At 38.5% G+C, this 19,950-nt stretch overlaps 1 protein-coding gene across 1 annotated transcript; it reads left to right on the top strand.

The window, feature by feature from the left end:
* The first annotated feature begins 513 nt into the window (after positions 1 to 513).
* On the top strand, positions 514 to 19,768 carry myo5ab (myosin VAb). Its single transcript, XM_079604314.1, has 40 exons — positions 514 to 699; positions 1,210 to 1,320; positions 3,027 to 3,198; positions 3,672 to 3,816; positions 3,913 to 4,069; positions 4,183 to 4,326; positions 5,751 to 5,832; positions 6,028 to 6,135; positions 6,952 to 7,058; positions 7,206 to 7,471; positions 7,545 to 7,626; positions 7,726 to 7,866; positions 7,956 to 8,081; positions 8,164 to 8,247; positions 8,603 to 8,737; positions 9,707 to 9,804; positions 9,882 to 9,968; positions 10,549 to 10,657; positions 10,890 to 11,101; positions 11,252 to 11,408; positions 11,939 to 12,178; positions 12,274 to 12,468; positions 13,226 to 13,319; positions 13,575 to 13,723; positions 13,845 to 13,955; positions 14,036 to 14,173; positions 14,276 to 14,332; positions 14,420 to 14,644; positions 14,808 to 14,845; positions 14,951 to 15,031; positions 15,327 to 15,525; positions 15,625 to 15,718; positions 15,949 to 16,095; positions 16,293 to 16,447; positions 16,596 to 16,682; positions 17,624 to 17,774; positions 17,859 to 18,141; positions 18,701 to 18,875; positions 18,974 to 19,054; positions 19,151 to 19,768. The coding sequence occupies exons 1-40, from the start codon at positions 673 to 675 to the stop codon at positions 19,301 to 19,303; spliced, it is 5,403 nt and encodes a 1,800-aa protein (XP_079460440.1). The 5' UTR covers positions 514 to 672; the 3' UTR covers positions 19,304 to 19,768.
* Positions 19,769 to 19,950: the final 182 nt, after the last annotated feature.

The raw sequence follows: 19,950 nt of genomic DNA, 5'->3' as shown, positions 1-19,950 counted from the left end.
ATATATCCGGCATGCTTAAAAGAAACGGGCAAGGTTGATTGTCACACAGAAATGTAACAAGCGGGAAGAACCGAAGAACATGTTGAATATGAAATGGGCGTGGTTTGGCTCACCGGAAGTTCTTGCGCTATGAATAAGTTGCAATTTTTTTACAATCTATTTAGATTTCATTGGTTATCGAAGTTTTTCAGCGTCTTTATTCTGATAAAGCAACTCATGGCGTTGTCAAGTGGTATCTGTTACTTTTCTCAGCGGTGTCAGGATTGATTATAAGGTGATTTGTTTTTATTATTAATTTAATTCAATTTTCCATTTGTATCCCAGATATTTGTATATTCATAATTAATATAATAAAAAGATTACATTATTTTGTGTACACACATTTCCAATGAGACAAACCCCCTGAGATTTGAATGCAGCTCAATGGATGAATCCCCGTTTTGAGCCGCCAAGCGCCCCCTGGTGGAATAACTCTCCATGACACATAAGAACAGCTGTTAGTTATTAAACTGTGCCACTCAATGTATTTCCCCGGCGGCTGTCACACTTCTTCCACACCGCCAGCCAAGAGATTGCAGAAACTTTGGCGTTTCTCAATGTCTGTTTTCTAAATCGTAGCAGACGCAGTGAGTTGTGATGTTTCTGGAGTAACGGGACTTCAGGCGGAGCTCAATGGCAGCGCCGGAGCTTTACTCGAAGGTATGAGTTCAAACTAATTTCACATATGAGTAATGGAAACATCTGAGAAATATATCATCCAGACAGTTAATCATAGAGCACTTTTCCTGGTTTGGGGCTTACTGGAATTTAAGTTTTTTTTAAATATATTTTTTATTGTAAAACATGAATTAGATTGTATCCAAAACAAACTCTGAACAACGGAACATATTAATTATATTTTATTGTTTTAAATAGCAATGCATTCATAAAACAATCTCATGGTTTGGTTAATTACAGTTGAAAGAAAAGCAAATAATAATAATAATAATAGTAGTAAATAAAAATAATATATGAATCTGAGTTGCCACTCTAATTGTAGGTAAATCAGTCCATTTTACAACATTTAAAATTGCATTTCTTGTTTTAAATATGAATGCATTGATAAAACAATTATATGCTTGATTGAAGTTAGAAGAAAAGATGCATCTGCTTTAAATTGCATTAAATAAATACTGTTATTCAAACTAACTGGGTGTTCCCCTCCTGCAGTTTGCTCGAGTCTGGATCCCGGACACCACAGAGGTGTGGAGATCAGCAGCGCTGACCAGAGACTACAGGCCCGGAGACACCGTCCTGCATCTGCAGCTGGAGGATGAGACGGTGAGAGCATCAAACACTAACCCCTGCTTTCACAGACAAGGCTTAAGTCTATTCCCAGACTAAAATGCATGTTTGAGCTGTTTTAACTGAAAGTTAACATAACCTAAAATATGTGAGTGCCATTGTTTTTTTTTTAAAGGCGCGTTTATAAAAGCAACTTAAATGTCCTTGTTAACTAAGGCTTAATTATGGTTTAATCTAAGCCTTGTCTGTGAAACCAGGCCTTGGTCTTTAAAAAGTTTTCCACATGCTTCATCTGATGGTAGAGAAACCATGTTTTGATTTAGTTTACCCATCCAACATGGGTATTATGAAGGGAAAGTATACAAATTAGACCAGATCAGGTGGTTTACAGCGTTTAGGGCTGCTTGAGTCAGCATTGAGTCAAGTGTGAGGCAAAGTTGAGTCAGACTGGTGGTGAACAGGACGTTGTGTGGAAAAATAATGGGTGTGGAGTTCCAATACCAGCATATTTCAGTAACTACACCCATTGCTGTTCCCACAATTTATTTCACTGGTGGCAACTAGTAACGTTATCATTTGTGTAATGTCACTAGGGCAAAGAAAATGATCTGTTAGGCTTAGCTTGTGGTTTTCCTGAGGTAAATATATCTCCTGTCCGCAAGTGTGTCACTGATAGCAAAAGCGTTTGCATGTTTTATCCTGCCGTTTAAGCTGCATGTGTGTACAAGATGACCTGATGAACATCAGTTTAATAAAAGACTCAGCTCTACTGACAACATGCCGTGGATTATGACGAAAACAAACAAAAATTGCATTCACAGTGGATGTACAGTGGAAGTAAATGTAATTAGTTACAGTACCTAAATATCTTTTTGACTATCAAAGATATGAGCAACTTTTACTCTCTACTTGACTATATTTTTGAACAAGTATATGTACTCTACTCTTTAACCCAATACATTTGTGATGAGTAATGTAATTACTTGTTAAAATTTGCATGGCAACTAACTTTTTCTGCAGCTGTTTATTTCTGCTACAAAAGTGATATCGCCATCTACAGGGCATTGAAGGTACTACATTTTTGGCATTTTGCCTTTACACATCCAAACTAGTCAACAATTACTTTATGCGAATGTGAGTGCATTTGGAGGTTAGTTGTTGAATTGCAAGTGTTTCATTTATGATAAGAGGACATGGCTACAGTTGAAACCAGTCCAGTGCAAGTAGGCTTTAACTATTTCATTTTACTTAACATTATTTTACTTATCCAGTGTACTGAAGAGACCATTTGAAGGATATTGGTTTACTTAAGCCCTTTTAGTGCACTTGAGCGTAACTGAGACTTGAGTGTTTGTAGACGTCTAAGAGGCGGTTTATCGACCTTGATTTACTGCAATATTGAGGTGTTCAGTTTAACCTTGACTTTAGAAAATAAACACGTGATTGCTCTCCTCACAACTCAATGTTTTCACTGGCATGTGTTGAGGACTGGTGCATCTTTGAGCATTCAGTACGAGTAAAATACTTAAGTGCTGTTAAAATCAGATCATCGAAGACTTTTACTCGAGTGGTATTGGAATTGGTGACTTGTAACTTGTCATTTTTGCTGTAATGTATCTGTACTTTTACTCAACTATGGTTTTCAGGTACTCTTTGCACCTCTGAAAGGCAATAGATTTCCTTTTAAGAGCATTTATAGTTCTCCTGATGAGCTTCAGCTGAACTGTAGTGTCTTTTCATAGGAGTGCGAGTACAAGCTGGACCCGAAGACTGGCGTTTTGCCTCATCTTCGTAACCCGGACATCCTGGTGGGCGAGAACGACCTCACGGCTCTCAGTTACCTCCATGAACCGGCCGTGTTGCTCAACCTGCGGGTCCGATTCACAGACTCCAAGCTTATCTACACCTACTGCGGTAATGAAAAATGACACCTCACCTGGCCATGACATTGCTTTCTAGATAAAATAAACTCAGACTTTCCCATTTAATTGAATGTCTTTTTGAAATATGTATGTCTCAGGATGGTCTGTTCAATATAGTCTGATAGTTTCACATAAAAAAAAATATTTTAGATTTTCTTTGTATTTTTATGTAATTAAATAAAAAACCCTGTAGACTTTGGAACTTCCATGAGCAGCAGATATTACTAGTGAATATGAACCATAAAACATGACCTAGCAGAGCTTGTCATATGCACTGCACAGCTCATTAGACTTTGAGTTATGGACTCCTGTTCTTAGATTAGACTGTTTTGCATACAGTATGCAAAGTAAAAAAAATAAAAATGCAAAAAATTGCACAAAAAAGCATTACAATTCAGTCTGATCTTTGACCCAGAACTAAAAAAGTTTGACAAATCAAGTTATTTGTTTTTAAAATTATAACAGGGATCATCCTGGTTGCCATCAATCCATATGAAAGTCTTCCGATCTATGGATCCGACATCATCAATGCCTACAGTGGGCAGAACATGGGTGATATGGACCCTCACATCTTCGCTGTATCAGAAGAGGCCTATAAACAGATGGCCAGGTATGTGCACACACCTCATCGCAATAGAAATAGCATGTCTAAGAATATGTCGATAGGCAGTGACAATGCTATCTCTCCTCCACGTCCTCCTGTAAGAGACGAGAAGAATCAGTCCATCATCGTGAGTGGAGAATCTGGTGCGGGGAAGACCGTGTCTGCCAAATATGCCATGCGTTACTTTGCTACAGTCAGTGGATCCTCTGATGAGTCCAGCGTGGAGAAAAAAGTGCTGGCGTCCAGTCCTATCATGGAGGTATGACTGCGGTTAGATACCTAACTTTTACTAGCTAGTCTGTAAAAACTCCCTAGACATCAAACAGATCTATTCCAAGAAACTGTCATATTGAGGTTTTCATCTGTGTGTAGGCTATAGGAAATGCCAAGACGACGAGAAACGACAACAGTAGTCGCTTCGGGAAGTACATTGAGATTGGATTTGACAGGAAACACAACATCATAGGAGCCAACATGAGGACGTACCTTCTGGAAAAGTCTAGAGTGGTGTTCCAGGTTAGTTTTATATTCATTCGTCTCTACAATATACTGATTTAAAGAGTTTGAATGACCCATAAGTCATCAGTAATTTCAGTAATATAAAACTTGGTAGCTTTAAAGTGCCATTATTATGTTTTTTTTAATTTCATCTTTCATGTAGTGTGTAATAAAGATGTTTGTGAATGTAAAAGCTCTGCAAAGATTCAATATCAAAGTGCAGATGAATGGAGTTATTGTCTCCCAAAAGAAAGAAGCTATTCTGAATTGCCTGAAATGAGATGTCTGTAATTCCAGTCTTACTTCCTGCAAGAACCTACGTAGGTTCATAACAAATTTGCATAATGCTAGCCTATGGTCTTCATTGGCTGCCTGTGAACAACGTCTACTTCGCTCCGCCCTCAAACACTGTAGTTGTGGCTGAGGCCTTGAAGAGTTTGGTTCGTGTTGTCGACATGTCAAGAAGATGAGAAGATGCTGTTTTCTGCGCTGCGAATCCACTTTGCTGCACTTCCAAAGGACGAGGACTCAAGTTTGAATTGATACGATAAAACTGGCGGCATCATTAGGCCATGTCAAAGCGTTTTTTCACGCGGCTGGCATATTTTTTCAAATGTTTTCAATAGGAGTGCTGCATTTTTAAAATGCCATGAGCGTTTCTTTTTTCACGCTGAAGCGCTGAGCGCTCGCCATTTTGTACAGGTCACCGAGAGTTGAAGAATGTTCAACTTTGGGTAAAACGCAGCACTCATCACTGTCACTTTTTACCCAGCCGTCCAATCACAGTGGAGGAGGGGCGGGACTAATACCACACTGACCAACCATCACATTTAGCTTGGACAACGGCAACAGATAACAACAAGCATAATAACGGAACAAAATTATTTAAAATAAGAGCCAGAGAAAATATGTTACATTGTGTCGGCTTTTTAATATAGAATATCAACACAGAAACAAAATATGTGTGAAATGAGATACTAGTAACACTTTTGCGGATATTCTGTATCATAGCAAGCAAGTGTCTCAACTGTCTACAAGTTCTGAGGAAGATCCGGAGCTGAAGTTCAGATATGCTTATGGCCGTTTAGTTTCTGACACGCATTGTAAGCTGTTGTCCAATCACAACGGTCTGGGCCATCTAACCAATCAGAGAGTAGACTCTGGGAATGGAGGGGTTTAGAGAGACTGAATCCTTGATTTAACGCTTTCAGACACTGTAGATAATGAGAAAATGTATATATATATATATTTTTTTTTTTACCTTGGATGCATGTAAACCTTTTGCAGGAGAATCCAAATCACAATTAGAAACCCTTAGAATGGCATAATAGAACCACTTTAATATCAAATGAATATCATATATACCCAATAAACATATGTTTAATGTATTTATGTGGGAATGTCATTTGACTAAAGGGATCAGTCTTTGTTTCCTGTTTTAGGCGAGTGAGGAGAGAAACTATCACATCTTCTATCAGCTCTGTGCCTGCGCTCATTTACCTGAGTTTGAACCTCTGAAGTTAGGTAATGTGATACCCATTCTGGCTTGTTTATAGATAACAGTCAAGTAAAGCATAGTATCTTCATATGACTGGGCTGTATAGCCTTTAAGTCAACCGACAGCTGATATTTGGTAGTTAGAAAGTGAATCTTTTCATCTGTTCATCACTTCCCCTCAGGGTGGACTTCTTTTCTTCAGTAACCAGTCTTTCTCTTAAGGTAGCGCTGATGACTTTCCCTACACTAACCAAGGCAGAAGTCCCGTCATCGAGGGAGTGAATGACCTGAAGGAGATGCAGGCCACAAGGAAAGCCTTTTCACTGCTGGGTATGAATGTTTTACCTTTCCATGTGCCATATGGTGTTTTATACACCAGGATCCCATATGTCTCACTTTTATAGTTTTGACTTATTATTAGATTGGTAAAAAGGATCACATCTTTTATTTAAATGTTTTACATAATTTATGTAATTTGATTTAGTTATTTTTCCATTTTAATGTACATTTGTTTTTAGTTATTTGAGTTTATCCTTTTTTAATTTTAAAGAAACACTCCACTTTTTTTGGAAATAGGCTCATTTTCCAACTCCCCTAGAGTTAAACAGTTGGCTCCATTGGTTTTACCATTTTCGAATCCATTCAGCCGATCTCCGGGTCTGGCGGTAGCACTTTTAGCATAGCTTAGCATAGATCATTGAATCTGATTAGACCGTTAGCATCTCTCTTAAAAAAATGACCAAAGAGTTTCGATATTTTTCCTATTTAAAACTTGACTCTTCTGTAGTTACTTCGTGTACTAAGACAGACAGAAAATGAATAGTTGCGATTTTCTAGGCCAATATGACTAAGAACTATACTCTCAATCCTGCGTAATAATCAAGGAACTGTGCTGCCGTACCATCAGCGCAATGATATTTTCTGTCGGTCTTAGTACAGGATGTAACTACAGAAGAGTCTAAAAAAGAGTCCTATTTCCAAAAAAAGTGGAGTGTTCCTTTAAATTACAGTATGTTCATGAAGCTCTTTTACCTGAAAAGATCAAGGATAATTAGATTCATCATGATGTGAGCCTGTTTAATGGTTCTTCACATACTCTTAGTTTAGTCATTCAACCACAAACGTGCCAGTATCTGCTGATTCCAGGAATTACTGAGGCACACCAAATGGGTCTGTTCCAAATCCTGTCAGCCATTCTTCATCTGGGAAATGTAGAAGTGAAGGAGAGAGGATCTTCTAGCTGCGCCATCTCTGTGAGTCGCCGTGAGAATGCAAGAATAAATGATTGCTTAAATTCACATTTTGCAGAGTTGCTCTGGACAAAAGCATCTGCCTAATGACTAAATGCAAATGCATTTTCCCATGTCGATTCCACATTATATTGTTTGCATTGTGTCCAGGATGAAAACGGCCACCTGGCAGTGTTTTGTGACCTCACTGAGGTTTCGTACGAGTCCATGGCTCACTGGTTGTGCCATAAAAAACTCAAGACTGCCACAGAAACCCTAAACAAGCCCGTTACCCGTTTGGAGGCCGTGAACGGCCGCGACGCTCTCTCGAAACACATTTATGCCAAGCTCTTCTCCTGGATCGTCGTCCAGGTCAACAAATCTCTGAGCACTTCCTCCAAACCGCACTCGTTCATCGGTGTCCTAGACATCTATGGGTGGGTGAGCTGCTTCTTCATACTTTATTGATAAAAATACAGTTCCAGGAAAATGACGTCGTGTTGTGCCCAGGTTTGAGACGTTCGAGGTGAACAGCTTCGAGCAGTTCTGCATCAATTACGCCAATGAGAAGCTCCAGCAGCAGTTTAACATGGTCAGCGTTTATTAAACATGCGTCAGCTGCTCCAGCATTCACGAAATAATCAGTCATGTCCAAGCACATCACGACTCACAGAAAGCATTTCCCCTCCAGCACGTGTTCAAACTGGAGCAGGAGGAGTACATGAAGGAGCAGATACCATGGACGCTCATCGATTTCTACGACAACCAGCCCTGCATCAACCTGATCGAGGCCAAGATGGGCTTGCTAGATCTTCTAGACGAAGAATGCACTGTAAAGAACACTATTAAAGCATAATTGTTAGAGAATTATCATCTTTTTTTGTGATTAACTTCTTAAATGACTTAATTTGATGCATCCAGATGCCAAAAGGTTCAGATGAATCGTGGGCGCAAAAGCTGTACAACACTCACCTAAAGAAAAGCTCTCACTTTGAGAAGCCGCGCATGTCTAACACAGCTTTCATCATACTGCACTTTGCAGACAAGGTACATGAAGAAAAATCTGTAGCTATTATGTGTTCATATAGGAATTCCCAATCCCATTTTTATCTCTCTATATCTCTTTTAGGTTGAATACCAGTGTGATGGATTTCTGGAGAAAAATAAAGACACAGTCAATGAAGAACAAATTAATGTGCTGAAGGCTAGCAAGGTGTGTTTACCTTCACATAGCTCACGAAGCAATTTTCTGGCAGAGAAATTCAGCTTCTAGTGCTCCACAGGAACATGTTTCTGCTTGCGAAATGTTACTCAGTGACTTAAAATAGAGTTATGATTCAACATGGCTTTGGAGAAGTATCGCCACCTGCTGTTCGGTTCATAAACATCATGCTTTTGGATTCCTAGATCTGTGGTTCTCAACTGGAGGGTTGCAACCGAACATGGGTGATTTAAGAGTGTTAAATGCAAATAAGCCATTGAGAACCACTAATCTAGAGTGTAATCGTCACAAGTAAAGTGTTCTGCATATCGATCTTTGTTATAAAGGCTCTCTGGTTTCCTCACAGTTCGCCTTGCTGGTCGAGCTCTTCCAGGATGAGGAAACACCTGCAGCCCAGAGCACCACAGCACCATCTGGTCGAGCAAAGATTGGGCGGTCCACTCAGTCTTTTAGGGAGCACAAGAAATCGGTTGGACTGCAGGTTAGTTGATAAAAAAAAGCCACAATCTATCACTGTTATCATTCATATTAATTCACTTAGATATACAGTATATTACCCTTCAAAAGTTTGGGGTCAGTATGATTATTTTTTTTAGTTAATATTTTTATTTAGCAAGGTTTCATTAAAGGGATAGTTCACCAAAAAATGAAAATGTATGTAATATGTATACATTTCTTTGTTCTGCTGAACACAAAGGAAGATATTTTGAAGAATGTTGGTATCCAAAGAGTTGATGGGCACTATTGACTTCCATAGTAAAAAAAAAACCACTATGGAAGTTAATGGGGACCAACTGTTTGGTTACAAACATTCTTTAAAATATCTTCTTTTGTATTCAGAAAAACAAAGAAATGTATACAGGTTTGGAACAATTTCAGGGTGAGTAAATGATGACAATGTACATTTTTGGGTGAACTATCCCTTTAAATCAATCAAAAGTGACAGTAAAAACTTTTGTTCACACATGCTGTTCTTTTAAACTTTTTATTCATCAAAGAGTCCTAAAAAATTAATCATGGTTTCCACAAAAATAATGATTAAAATGATTTCTGAAGTGACACTGAAGACTGGAGTAATGATGCTGAAAATTCAGCTTTGTTTCACAGGAATAAATTACACTTTAAAATACATTCAAATAGAAACATTTCACAATATTATACTCGTTTTACTTTATTCTTGATCAAATAAATACAGCTTTGGGGAGCATAAGTGACTTCTTTCAAAAACATAAAAATAGTAAAGGCCCATAACCTTTGAAAGTATTGTTTGGTATTAAAAGTATTGTTGTAGTTCATTGTCTTATAAAAGATGTCTTGTTCTTTATGAATGGTGAAAAGGACAAAGTCACATGTATTGGAAAATTACTTCCAGAAAAAGCACTTATGCTCTATTGGAACAAATCTTATCCACCCATATAGAAAACAAGTGTCATTTGTTTGATGTTTTCAGTTCCGGAACTCTCTGCACCTGCTCATGGACACGCTGAACGCCACCACCCCACACTACGTGCGCTGCATCAAGCCAAATGACCTTAAAGCCCCCTTCATGTCAGTAAGCTGAGTTCAGAGATAATCCACCATTATGTAATACGGGTCATTCGAGTTTCTTCTCTTTCTGTCTCTAGAATGGACCCTCATCGAGCCGTTCAGCAGCTCAGAGCGTGTGGAGTCCTCGAGACCATTCGGATCTCAGCCAAAGGCTTCCCTTCCAGGTGCTAATCCAGTGACTGACATGTCTTACTAGGGTGAACGTGATTTCACCGAGTACAACGAATGAATGTTGTTCCAGGATCAATGAAGATGTGGATCCAGGAACAACATTCCAATCAACCAATCAGATTACAGTCTATGTCAAGTTTAGGCTTACAACCAGGGTTAGGTTTCTCTCTGATTTTAGGGAGAAGTTATGGTTTGGCTTAGGTTTAGGGATAGGGTTAGTGCTTAATTTTCAGACAGGAATGTTGTTCCAGGATCAACAAAACATGTGTTAATTTCAGGAGCATGTTTTAATTGGACACTTCTTACTAGTGTCCGTTCTGCTTGGAATCTGATTGGTTGTGATTAACTCAAGGGAACCAATCAGATGTGACTAATTTAGAAGCACCAATCTTGAAAGTTTTTGAAATGGTGAACTAATAGCAAATTTGGAAATCAGTAAAACTTATTGTGTCTAAGTTTAAAACTGCTTTAGATTTACATAAACTGTAATTCTACTAACCCAGCTTTAAATATTCGGATGCCTTAACTGATCTGTGTTTGTGTTTTAATACTGCTTTAACTCCCTCTGGTCAGGTGGACTTATCAAGAGTTCTTCAGTCGCTATCGTGTTCTAATGAGGAAGAAAGATATCCTCTCAGACAGGAAGTTGACCTGCCAGAATGTCCTAGAACGGCTTGTGCAGGTATTACACTTGTCTTTGTAAAAATAAGTAGCATTCTTAGTTCTTTCTCTATACAAAGAGCACATGGTCTAAGCTGGTTTAAGCTGATCTCCCACCCAAAAAGTGCCCAAAACCCATCTCAAACCAGGGAAAAGCCCATTCTGACCCTGCTCGGACATCTACAAACCAGCTTAGGTTGGTTTAAGATGTTTATTTTTAAACAGTCTAATGTTACTCCATTCCCTCTCTACAGAACAAAGATAAATACCAGTTCGGAAAAACAAAGATTTTCTTCCGGGCCGGACAGGTGGCTTACCTGGAAAAGCTGAGGGCGGACAAACTCCGTACGGCTTGCATCCACATCCAAAAAACCATCCGCTGCTGGCTGGCCCGCAAGAAATACCTGCGTATTCGCCAGGCGACCATTACCTTGCAGAGATACACGAGAGGACACCAGGCTCGATGGTGGGGGACGCTTGCAAATTTTGTAGATTTACTTTGTGAAATGAGTCGTGTAAAGGAAGACTGTTTATATTTATTACTGAAGACTTAATGTCTATCAGTTGCTGGCTGGAGACTAAACCAACAGTGTGTGTTTGATCTGCCCTCGATTAGCCTGTGCAATAACCTGAGAAGGACACGGGCCGCAGTGATCTTTCAGAAAAACACACGCATGTGGGCGGCGAGACGGCAGTATCTGCGACAGAGAACAGCAGCGGTTCTCATTCAGAGGTTACTGCGCGGATATACCGCCAGACTGGAGTACAAACGGGTACGAGGCCAGTAACGTTTTATTGAGGTGTAGTATAGCAGAGGAAAAAGAAAACTGCTTTCAGGAATGAGTAACAGTTATTTCTTAGTACAGAGTTGCTTATTCTCATTCATTGAAAGGTGCGGTCACACTCAAAATATTTTCACACAACACATATGCAACAGGATATGATGTCATACACCATTATTCTATTTCAGAATAAATAATAGTATAGTTTTTAATTTATTATCTACCAGATTTCCTTCAACACTAATTGAATTGATGTGAAAATGGCAATAGTGAATTCGATTTCCAGGCAAGAAATCATTTGTTTTCTGTTGATTTAATGTCTTTTTTACTTTACAAAAGTCGGCATGGAGTCCGTTGACCTTATTTATAACCAGCACCATTTTAGTCTCTCAATTAAGTTCATCCTACATTTTCTGCTGTTTAAATCAGGAATATGTTGCATTACGGAAGTAGAACGGGTTGTGAATGCCGTTTCATGTTGGATTGGGGATGAAACCTTGTAATCTTGTTTTCTTGCACAGTTGGTGTTTGAGCGCAAGGCTTTGCTGATCCAGCGCTGGGTGCGTGGCTTCCTGGCCCGCTGGCGTTTCCGTCGCATCAAGCGGGCCGTGGTGTATCTGCAGTGTTGCGTGCGCAGGATGCTGGCCCGTCGAGAGCTCAAGAAACTCAAGATTGAGGCCAGATCGGTCGAGCACTTCAAGACGCTCAATGTCGGCATGGAGAACAAGATCATGCAGCTGCAGAGGAAACTGGATGAGCAGGTGTCCTTCATCGTTGTTTTATTCTCAGGACAGTTGCACTGATGTCAAAGGACGAATCCATGTTTGATTAATAATGTTTTCTCATGTGTCTTCAGCATAAGGAGAACCGAGAGCTTTCTGAGCGAATGAGTGGACTAGAGAGCCACAGTGCTGCTGATATAGAGAAGTTACACATGCAGCTCAAAACTCTTCAGGAGGTGGAAGAGGAGGCCCGTCACCGTGGAGACCTGGTGACATCGTTACAGGAGGAGCTGGCATTGGTCCGTCAGGAGCTGGAGAAGAGCAAAGAGGTAAAAAGGAGATGTTTATTTGTTCTCAAAATTATTATTTATTTAGACAAAATAGTATTTTAATAGTAGATTTTTAATATTGTAATTTATCAACCATGACATATAATATAATATAATATAATATACACTACTGTTCAAAAGTTTGGGGTCACAGTTAAAAAAATTTATTCAGCAAGGACACATTTAATTGATCACATTTAACAATAAACACATTTATAATGTTACAAATTAATTCTAGTTCAAATAAATAATGTTTTATGTGTCATGGTTTCCACAAAAATATTCAGCAGCACAACTGTTTTCAACATAAATGTTTCCTGAGCAAATCATGAAGGATCATGTGACACTGAAGACTGGAGGAATAATGATCACAGCAATACATTACACTTTAAATTATATTACAATTGAAAACACTTATTTTGAATTGTAATAATATTTCAAATACTATTCAAAAATCTAACTGACCCTAAACTTTTGAACATTAATGTATATACAGTATGTAACATGTAATGTTGTGGTATTACAGTGATTGTATCAGATGGTAATACCATGAGACTCTGATCTACCATGTTATTGAATGATTATCATGTTCATACACTATTGAATACACTATGATGCATGTACACAAATATTGTAATACAATATTACCATGGTACATAATGAAAGCTGAATTTTGAACACCACTTGTAAAGGTCAGAAAAGGACGTTATATTTTGTATAAAAAGTATGCATACTTAGCCATATATGATATCTGCAGATGGTCGCTGATCTCAATGAGAAGAACACACTGCTGAAGAGTGAGAAAGATGAGATGAACAGACTGATCCAGGACCAGGAGCAGCAGATAAGAGGTGAGGTCATGTTGTTTTGGCTTGATGGGGGAAAGCTCCAACTCTTATTTTTGTATTTTAATGACTATAATATTGTCTGTAATATGAAAAAGAGAAAATGAATCATTAGCATTCATATTCATCTCAATGGCAGTTACTCTACAGAATAGGTTAGCAGATGCACTAGTCACGGTTCACAAAGCACAATAGGTGGAGTCAGGAAGGGGGTTTAATAAACAAATAGTTTTTCATTCCTTCTGCTTTTATCTTGAACAGAAATTCCAGAGTCGACCCAACAGGAGTCCACTGAGCACCTGCAAGCACATCTGAACGAGGAGCGATTCCGTTACCAGAACCTCCTGACCGAACACCTGAAACTGGAGGAGCGCTACGCTGATCTGAGATCAGAAAGAGAGGCGGCTTTGGTAAGATATTTCATTCTACTTATACAAACATGAGATCACAATTGTGAAATTAAATAATGATATAGTTGGTAACATTTTCAATATTATAAACCATTTTTGTGTTCCCAATCTTTTAAAACAGGATCATAACAGATCTCATAACAGATTCGACTCTGACTACAGCAGCAGCCAATCAGAGAGCATCCACAGCTCTGTGCTCACAGGGTCAGAGGTCAGCTCTCTGGAAAGAGAGGTCAGTTTCGAACGGCTGTTTCCTCTAGTTTTCTTCTGTCAGGACTCAGGATAGAATATAATGGATGTGTTTGTGTCTAGGACGCTGTGCAGACGGCATCTGATGTGTCTCTCCTGATGAAGCTGCAGAGGAGAGTCACTGAACTGGAGAAGGAGAACATGGACCTGCAGAGTGAGATGGACACCAAAGAAGAGCAGCTACAACTGGAGCGAACTAAAGTAATTAGTGTTATATATTTCAGAATGGCCCAATTCATCTCAAAAATTAAATTCTGTCATCATGTACTGTAAGTTATGCATGCTCTTTCTCTGCATTTTAAGGAACTGGAAGATTGTCAGAGAGTATTAGGGGCTGAGAGAGACTATGAGGCTTTGAAGGTACAAAATCTTTTTACCACACTTTGGCTCCTCAAATAAACTCTTGGTTTCTCTTTCATATACAAGTGTGTGTTCTGGTCTTCTCAGCGTCAGGAGCTGGACTCTGACAATAAGAAGCTCAAGAAAGATCTGCAGGATCTCCGTCAGTCTCTCAGTAAGGGGAAGGGGTCAAAGGTGGCGTCCCCTGGAGGTCAGGCGTATAACGTGGTCCTCGAGCAGCTCAACTCCACCAATGAAGAGCTGGAGGTGCGAAAGGAGGAGGTGCTTATTCTGCGATCTCAGCTGGTCAATCAGGAGGCATTTAAACATAAGGTAGGGTGACATTCCATATGTGAAAATCTAAGAGATAATATGTGAGATTATTAAAATAATAAATTGCATATTACATTATTAAATTTTTTTTTTTTTTTTTGCCATCTCTCGTATATCGAAATGTAAGACAGATAAATCTGGTTAGTAAATACTTTCTTTTCAGGAAACAGGAAGTGAAGGAGATTCGGGTGACTCAAGCAGGTAAATCCGCTTTATATTTCATAAATTTGTATTTATCCCCATGTTCACACTGTAACATGCAGGATTCCTTATAATGGAAGTCACTCATGACTCTTTCTCTCTCAGGTCCCCGACTTTGGACCTTCGTGAGCTCAATGAGGATGGAGAGCTCTGGATGGCTTATGAGAGCCTGAAGGAAACTAACAGGTGAAATAAAATAGATTTAATATACAAACACTTAATCTTTCTCAAACACACTACATGCTGCACACCATCAAGAAAGTCTTTTTTTAAATTTTTATATTGCTTTTCATATTGAAGAAACAAAGGGGCTAAATACCTCCATTAAGGAAAGTTGTATAAACTCTGCATGACAATTAAAAACAATTATTTTTGTTAGATATTGATGGAAACACATAATTTGTGTAAAAGGAACTGTTTTAGTGGGGTTTTTTTTAGTGTATATCTTTCGAGTAATATTTAAATACATCTTTCACTGCAGGATTCTGGCATCACAGTTGCAGACACAGGGACAGTCCCACGAGAAGGAGGTGGAGGGTTTGAGGGCGGAGCTTCAGCGGATAAAGGCGGAGCTTGGCCAGCAGCAGCAGATGATGTCAGACAGCTTGGAGCTTCCGCACGACGCTCGAATACAAGCAAACCTGCAGCACGAGATCAGTCGCCTCACGCAACAAAACATGGTGCGCACACACTCACACTGACACATATACATGTACTGACAACAATTGATGATCATAATAAATATTCTTCTGTATTAAAATGATTTCTGTCAATTATAGGAAATCTTGGAGCAGACGGGAAAACAGGACAAAATGATCCGCAAACTAAAGAAACACCTGAAAATATATATGAAAAAGTTTGGGGACCCTGAGGGTAAAGATTGTTCATTTTGAATGCATAATATCAATACTATCTGTAAAGATTGGACTGATTAGGATGTTTTTTTATCATCTTAAAAAATTCTATTAGTTTTGTAGACAGATTGAGCCTACAAATGAATTACTGTTGACAGATTGTGCCTACATATATATTTTGCACAATAAAATCATCCTGGAATGCTGCTCCAACCGTAATTCACTTCTTTTTCTTTCTGGTGGCATTAGGTGTTCATATCGAGCAGTCCTCTCCAGAGAATGTGGTCGGCGAGAGCGGTCGCCAGGTCAGTATCGTGCGGAAAGAGAGGGATTTCCAAGGCATGCTGGAGTACAGGAAAGAAGACGAGAACAAACTGTTCAAGATACTCATCACAGGTGATATGAACATCATAAACATGTAGAATATCAACAGACACTAAAAAAAAACATTTTTTTTCTTTTGCTTTATCAATGCAAAGATAAAAGGAAGGAAGAACAAATGGACTCCAAATTGATTTGCCTTTGACTGTTTTTTTCTATTCCATTGGAAAGAGTAATTTTCAGTCTTTTGATTTATGCTGTTTGTCTACCAGAGCTCAAACCCCGAGGTGTGGCGGTGAATCTGATCCCAGGCCTGCCTGCTTACATTCTCTTCATGTGTCTGCGACACGCCGACTACGCCAACGATGACCAGCGGGTCTCCAGCCTCCTGAACTCCTCCATCAACGCCATCAAGAGCGTACTGAAGGTGAGACTCTCACAGACAGAAAATGCAGGAATATTAATCCATGGAGATGAGCGTGAAACATATTTACATGAAAAAACATTGTCCAGATTGAAGAAAACATCTGAAAAATGATACTGTGAAACTTAATAATAACTGACTGTTTTTACAGAAACGGGGAGAATTTGAGACAATTTCCTTCTGGTTGGCAAACACCTGTCGCTTCTTACATTGTCTGAAGCAGTACAGCGGAGAAGAGGTAGGCATGATGTCTGGCTGTGTTTCATATCCGACTGTGCTGTCTAACTAAAAAAAAGCATTTTAGGCTTGAAGATTGTTTAAAAAAGTCAGTAGCAGCATTAATATCTTTTTTTTTTTTTTTACCTTCAGAAGAAATGTAGTCTGTTAATTAGTCTGTTTTTTTGTTGTTTTTTTCTGTTATTTAGGTATAACCCTAGCAAACAAAAATATCCTGTATTCTATGAACGTTTTACCAACGTTCCCATTAAGTTTAAATAAAAACTTTATTTCTTTATTTCGTTCAAAATGTGCAGCAAAAAAAATAAGGGAACTTTCCATTTTATAATTTGGCAGACATTATGGGAATTTGACTTTTGACTGTAACGAGTAGTAACATAAAAAATAAAAAAAACTTTTAGAAATGTTTTTCCATGAATGTTTTCCATTATGTTAACATTTTGAGAACATTATTAAAGGCCAGATAACTTTGAACATATGTTCAGTTAATGTTACTGAAATAATGTTTGTTCATCTTTAAGAGAACCTTGCCAGAATGTTAGCTGGGACACTAGTTCTGTCTTTAACTCTATTCTGAGAAGTCTAATAGCTATTTGTGTTTGTTTGTGCTTTATTAGAGTTATTAGCGTAGCAACATGCTAACATCAGACTCTATTGGAATTAACTATAGCTGTAACTTTTGTGTGGCACAATGTTGTTTCTTGTACATTTTACTTTAGTTTTTCGCTTTTAGGATACAGCTTCAAATGCAAACAATATATAAATAGATAAAGCTAAAAGTTTTGTAAAAACATTTAGCCCTCTGTTGAAGCTAGTTGTAAAGGTTTGGAACCGTGCGTTCACATACATGTGATTTTTGTTCTCTCTCTTTTTAATACATTTAATTATTCACTGCTATATGAATTCTGACCTAATATTTAATTGCTTCCTGACTTTTTTTAGGGCTACACAAAGCACAACACCCCTCGGCAAAACGAACACTGTCTGTCAAACTTTGACCTGTCTGAGTACTGCCAGGTTCTGAGCGATCTAGGCATCCAGATCTACCAGCAGCTCATCAGGGTCATAGAAAACATTATTCACCCCATGATTGGTAACTCTACATGCTCTGATCATAAAGATTTTAATGTTTATTATACGTTCTCTACTTGATCATTCCCTCTTTTCCTCGTCCCAGCACCAGCCATGTTGGAGCAGGAGACCATTCAGGGAGTGATGGGTGTGAAGCCCACAGGAATGAGGAAGCGCACGTCCAGTTTCCCCGAGGACAGGGGCCACTCGCTGGAGTCCATTTTGAAACAGCTGGATGTTTTCTATTATACGCTGCTCCAGCATGGCAACGACACCGAGCTGGTCCGACGGGTCATCAAACAGCAGTTCTACCTCATCTGCTGCGTCACACTAAACAACTTGCTGCTCCGCAAGGACATGTGCTCCTGGAGTAAAGGCCTGCAGATCAGGTACATGAGAATAGCCTACATTTAGAGTGTAACAATAACAGCAATCTTGTATTCTTATTTTGCCGACCCTATTTTGACCTAAAGTAAATGTATCAAATGGGGTCAATTATATTGACCACTAGAGGCCACTAGAACTTGTTCAGTCAAGTTTTGAAAAATTGTCATAATAATTTTAAAAAATCAGATTTATACCACAGTGTAGAATATGTATATGTCTGTATAATTTAGTTTGTGTATATAACTTTTATTTTGAAATTATTAAGATTTAACAAACCATTATTAGATCATGCTGGCATAACAAAATGAGAAGGTTTGTTTTCCATTGACTTTAAAAATGTTTACAGTTATTCTGAAATGCTGTAATGTAATTTAGTAGTTTTCCTATTCATTTTGCATTTCTTCATTTTACTCATTGTTTATAATTTTTATTGTGTATATTGTAATTTTATTGTAAAAGTATATATGAAATATGAAAAATACAACCGCATTTCTCTGGTGTATTTATTTAATATGTCAAACATTTAACATTTTTGATGTATTATTTCCCCCCTCCCATCAGGTATAATGTGTGTCAGCTGGAGGAGTGGTTGCTGGATAAAGATCTTCATGGCAGTGGAGCCCGTGAGTCTCTGGAGCCTCTGATTCAGGCGGCTCAGCTTCTGCAGATCAAGAAGAAGAGCCAGGACGACGCAGACGCCATCTGCACCATGTGCACAGCTCTCACCACCCAACAGGTGTGTGTGTGTGTGAGTGAGTGAGTGAGGTGAATGGAGCCTTTCAAATGAAACCGTGAGTTGAGTTCTGATGTGCTGTCTGTGTCTCTCCGGGACAGATTGTGAAAATCCTCAGCTTGTACACACCAGTGAATGAGTTTGAGGAGAGAGTGTCTATATCGTTCATAAAGTCTGTACAGGTGAGTCCTTTTTTCAATGTTTTTAAATGTATTTTAAAGCAGATATTGTTGTATTTTCTTTTTTCATGGTTAAACACGTCTCCCTCCACTCCACAGAATTTATTAAAGGATCGTAAGGAGTCTTCTCAGTTACTGATGGACGCTAAGATCATTTTCTCAGTCACTTTCCCCTTCAACCCTTCATCTGTGGCCCTCGAGACCATCCAGCTCCCCAGCAGCCTCAACCTGAGCTTCCTGACACAGGTGTAAAAACACACCAGTGATGTCATCACGGATCCGGGACAGATACTGGAGAATCAATTTCGAAATAAAGCCTTGGATTATATTTATTTGGTCACGTTTTCTGGGATGATTGTTTACACTTCTTGTATCACTGTAAAGGATTTCACTTAAGAGATGAATTTTAAACTCATTTCACTGTATTTGCATGTTTATTACAATGTGTTTTGGGGCTAAAGTGGGTTTGTAATGTTTAGGACATCAGTTGTTATATATCTCAAATGTGTCTGCTATCTTGACGGTGTTTGAATGAAATATTGCTGTAAAGCATATTAATAAGGCTTCTTGTATGTTTGAAAATATTTTTCCACAAACACTTTTCTTGATCTTTAGGACTATCTTAAATATTTTATATGCAGTAGTTGGATGTAAAAACTGGTAATCAGTATTGTCATTTGAAATATATTCAATGTTATAAAAACAAGCTTTCATATATTTATACAGTGTACAGTACTGATTTGCCATTTTATGATTGAAGTTTTCAATTAAGTTTTGATGAGTTTTAATATTTTTAAGCCGGGGGGGGCTCAAGCCCCTGCCCCTTTTGTCTCAAAATGTATTGTGCCCCTTTCTGATAATTGTAAATAATAATTGTTATTATTATAAATAGTATAATA

This window comes from Phoxinus phoxinus (assembly GCF_949152265.1).
Source record: "Phoxinus phoxinus genome assembly, chromosome: 25".
Classification (NCBI taxonomy): domain Eukaryota; kingdom Metazoa; phylum Chordata; class Actinopteri; order Cypriniformes; family Leuciscidae; genus Phoxinus; species Phoxinus phoxinus.
The sequence above is the reverse complement of the archived record's forward strand: the minus strand, read 5'-3'. Positions and strand labels throughout refer to the sequence as shown.

Bases quoted from the DNA above. Each gene is read 5' to 3' on its own strand.
- myo5ab (XM_079604314.1), top strand. From the start codon at position 673: ATGGCAGCGCCGGAGCTTTACTCGAAG. The intron at 14,174-14,275 runs GTAATTAGTGTT...CTGCATTTTAAG, and splicing joins TACAACTGGAGCGAACTAAA to GAACTGGAAGATTGTCAGAG. The intron at 14,333-14,419 runs GTACAAAATCTT...TGGTCTTCTCAG, and splicing joins GAGACTATGAGGCTTTGAAG to CGTCAGGAGCTGGACTCTGA.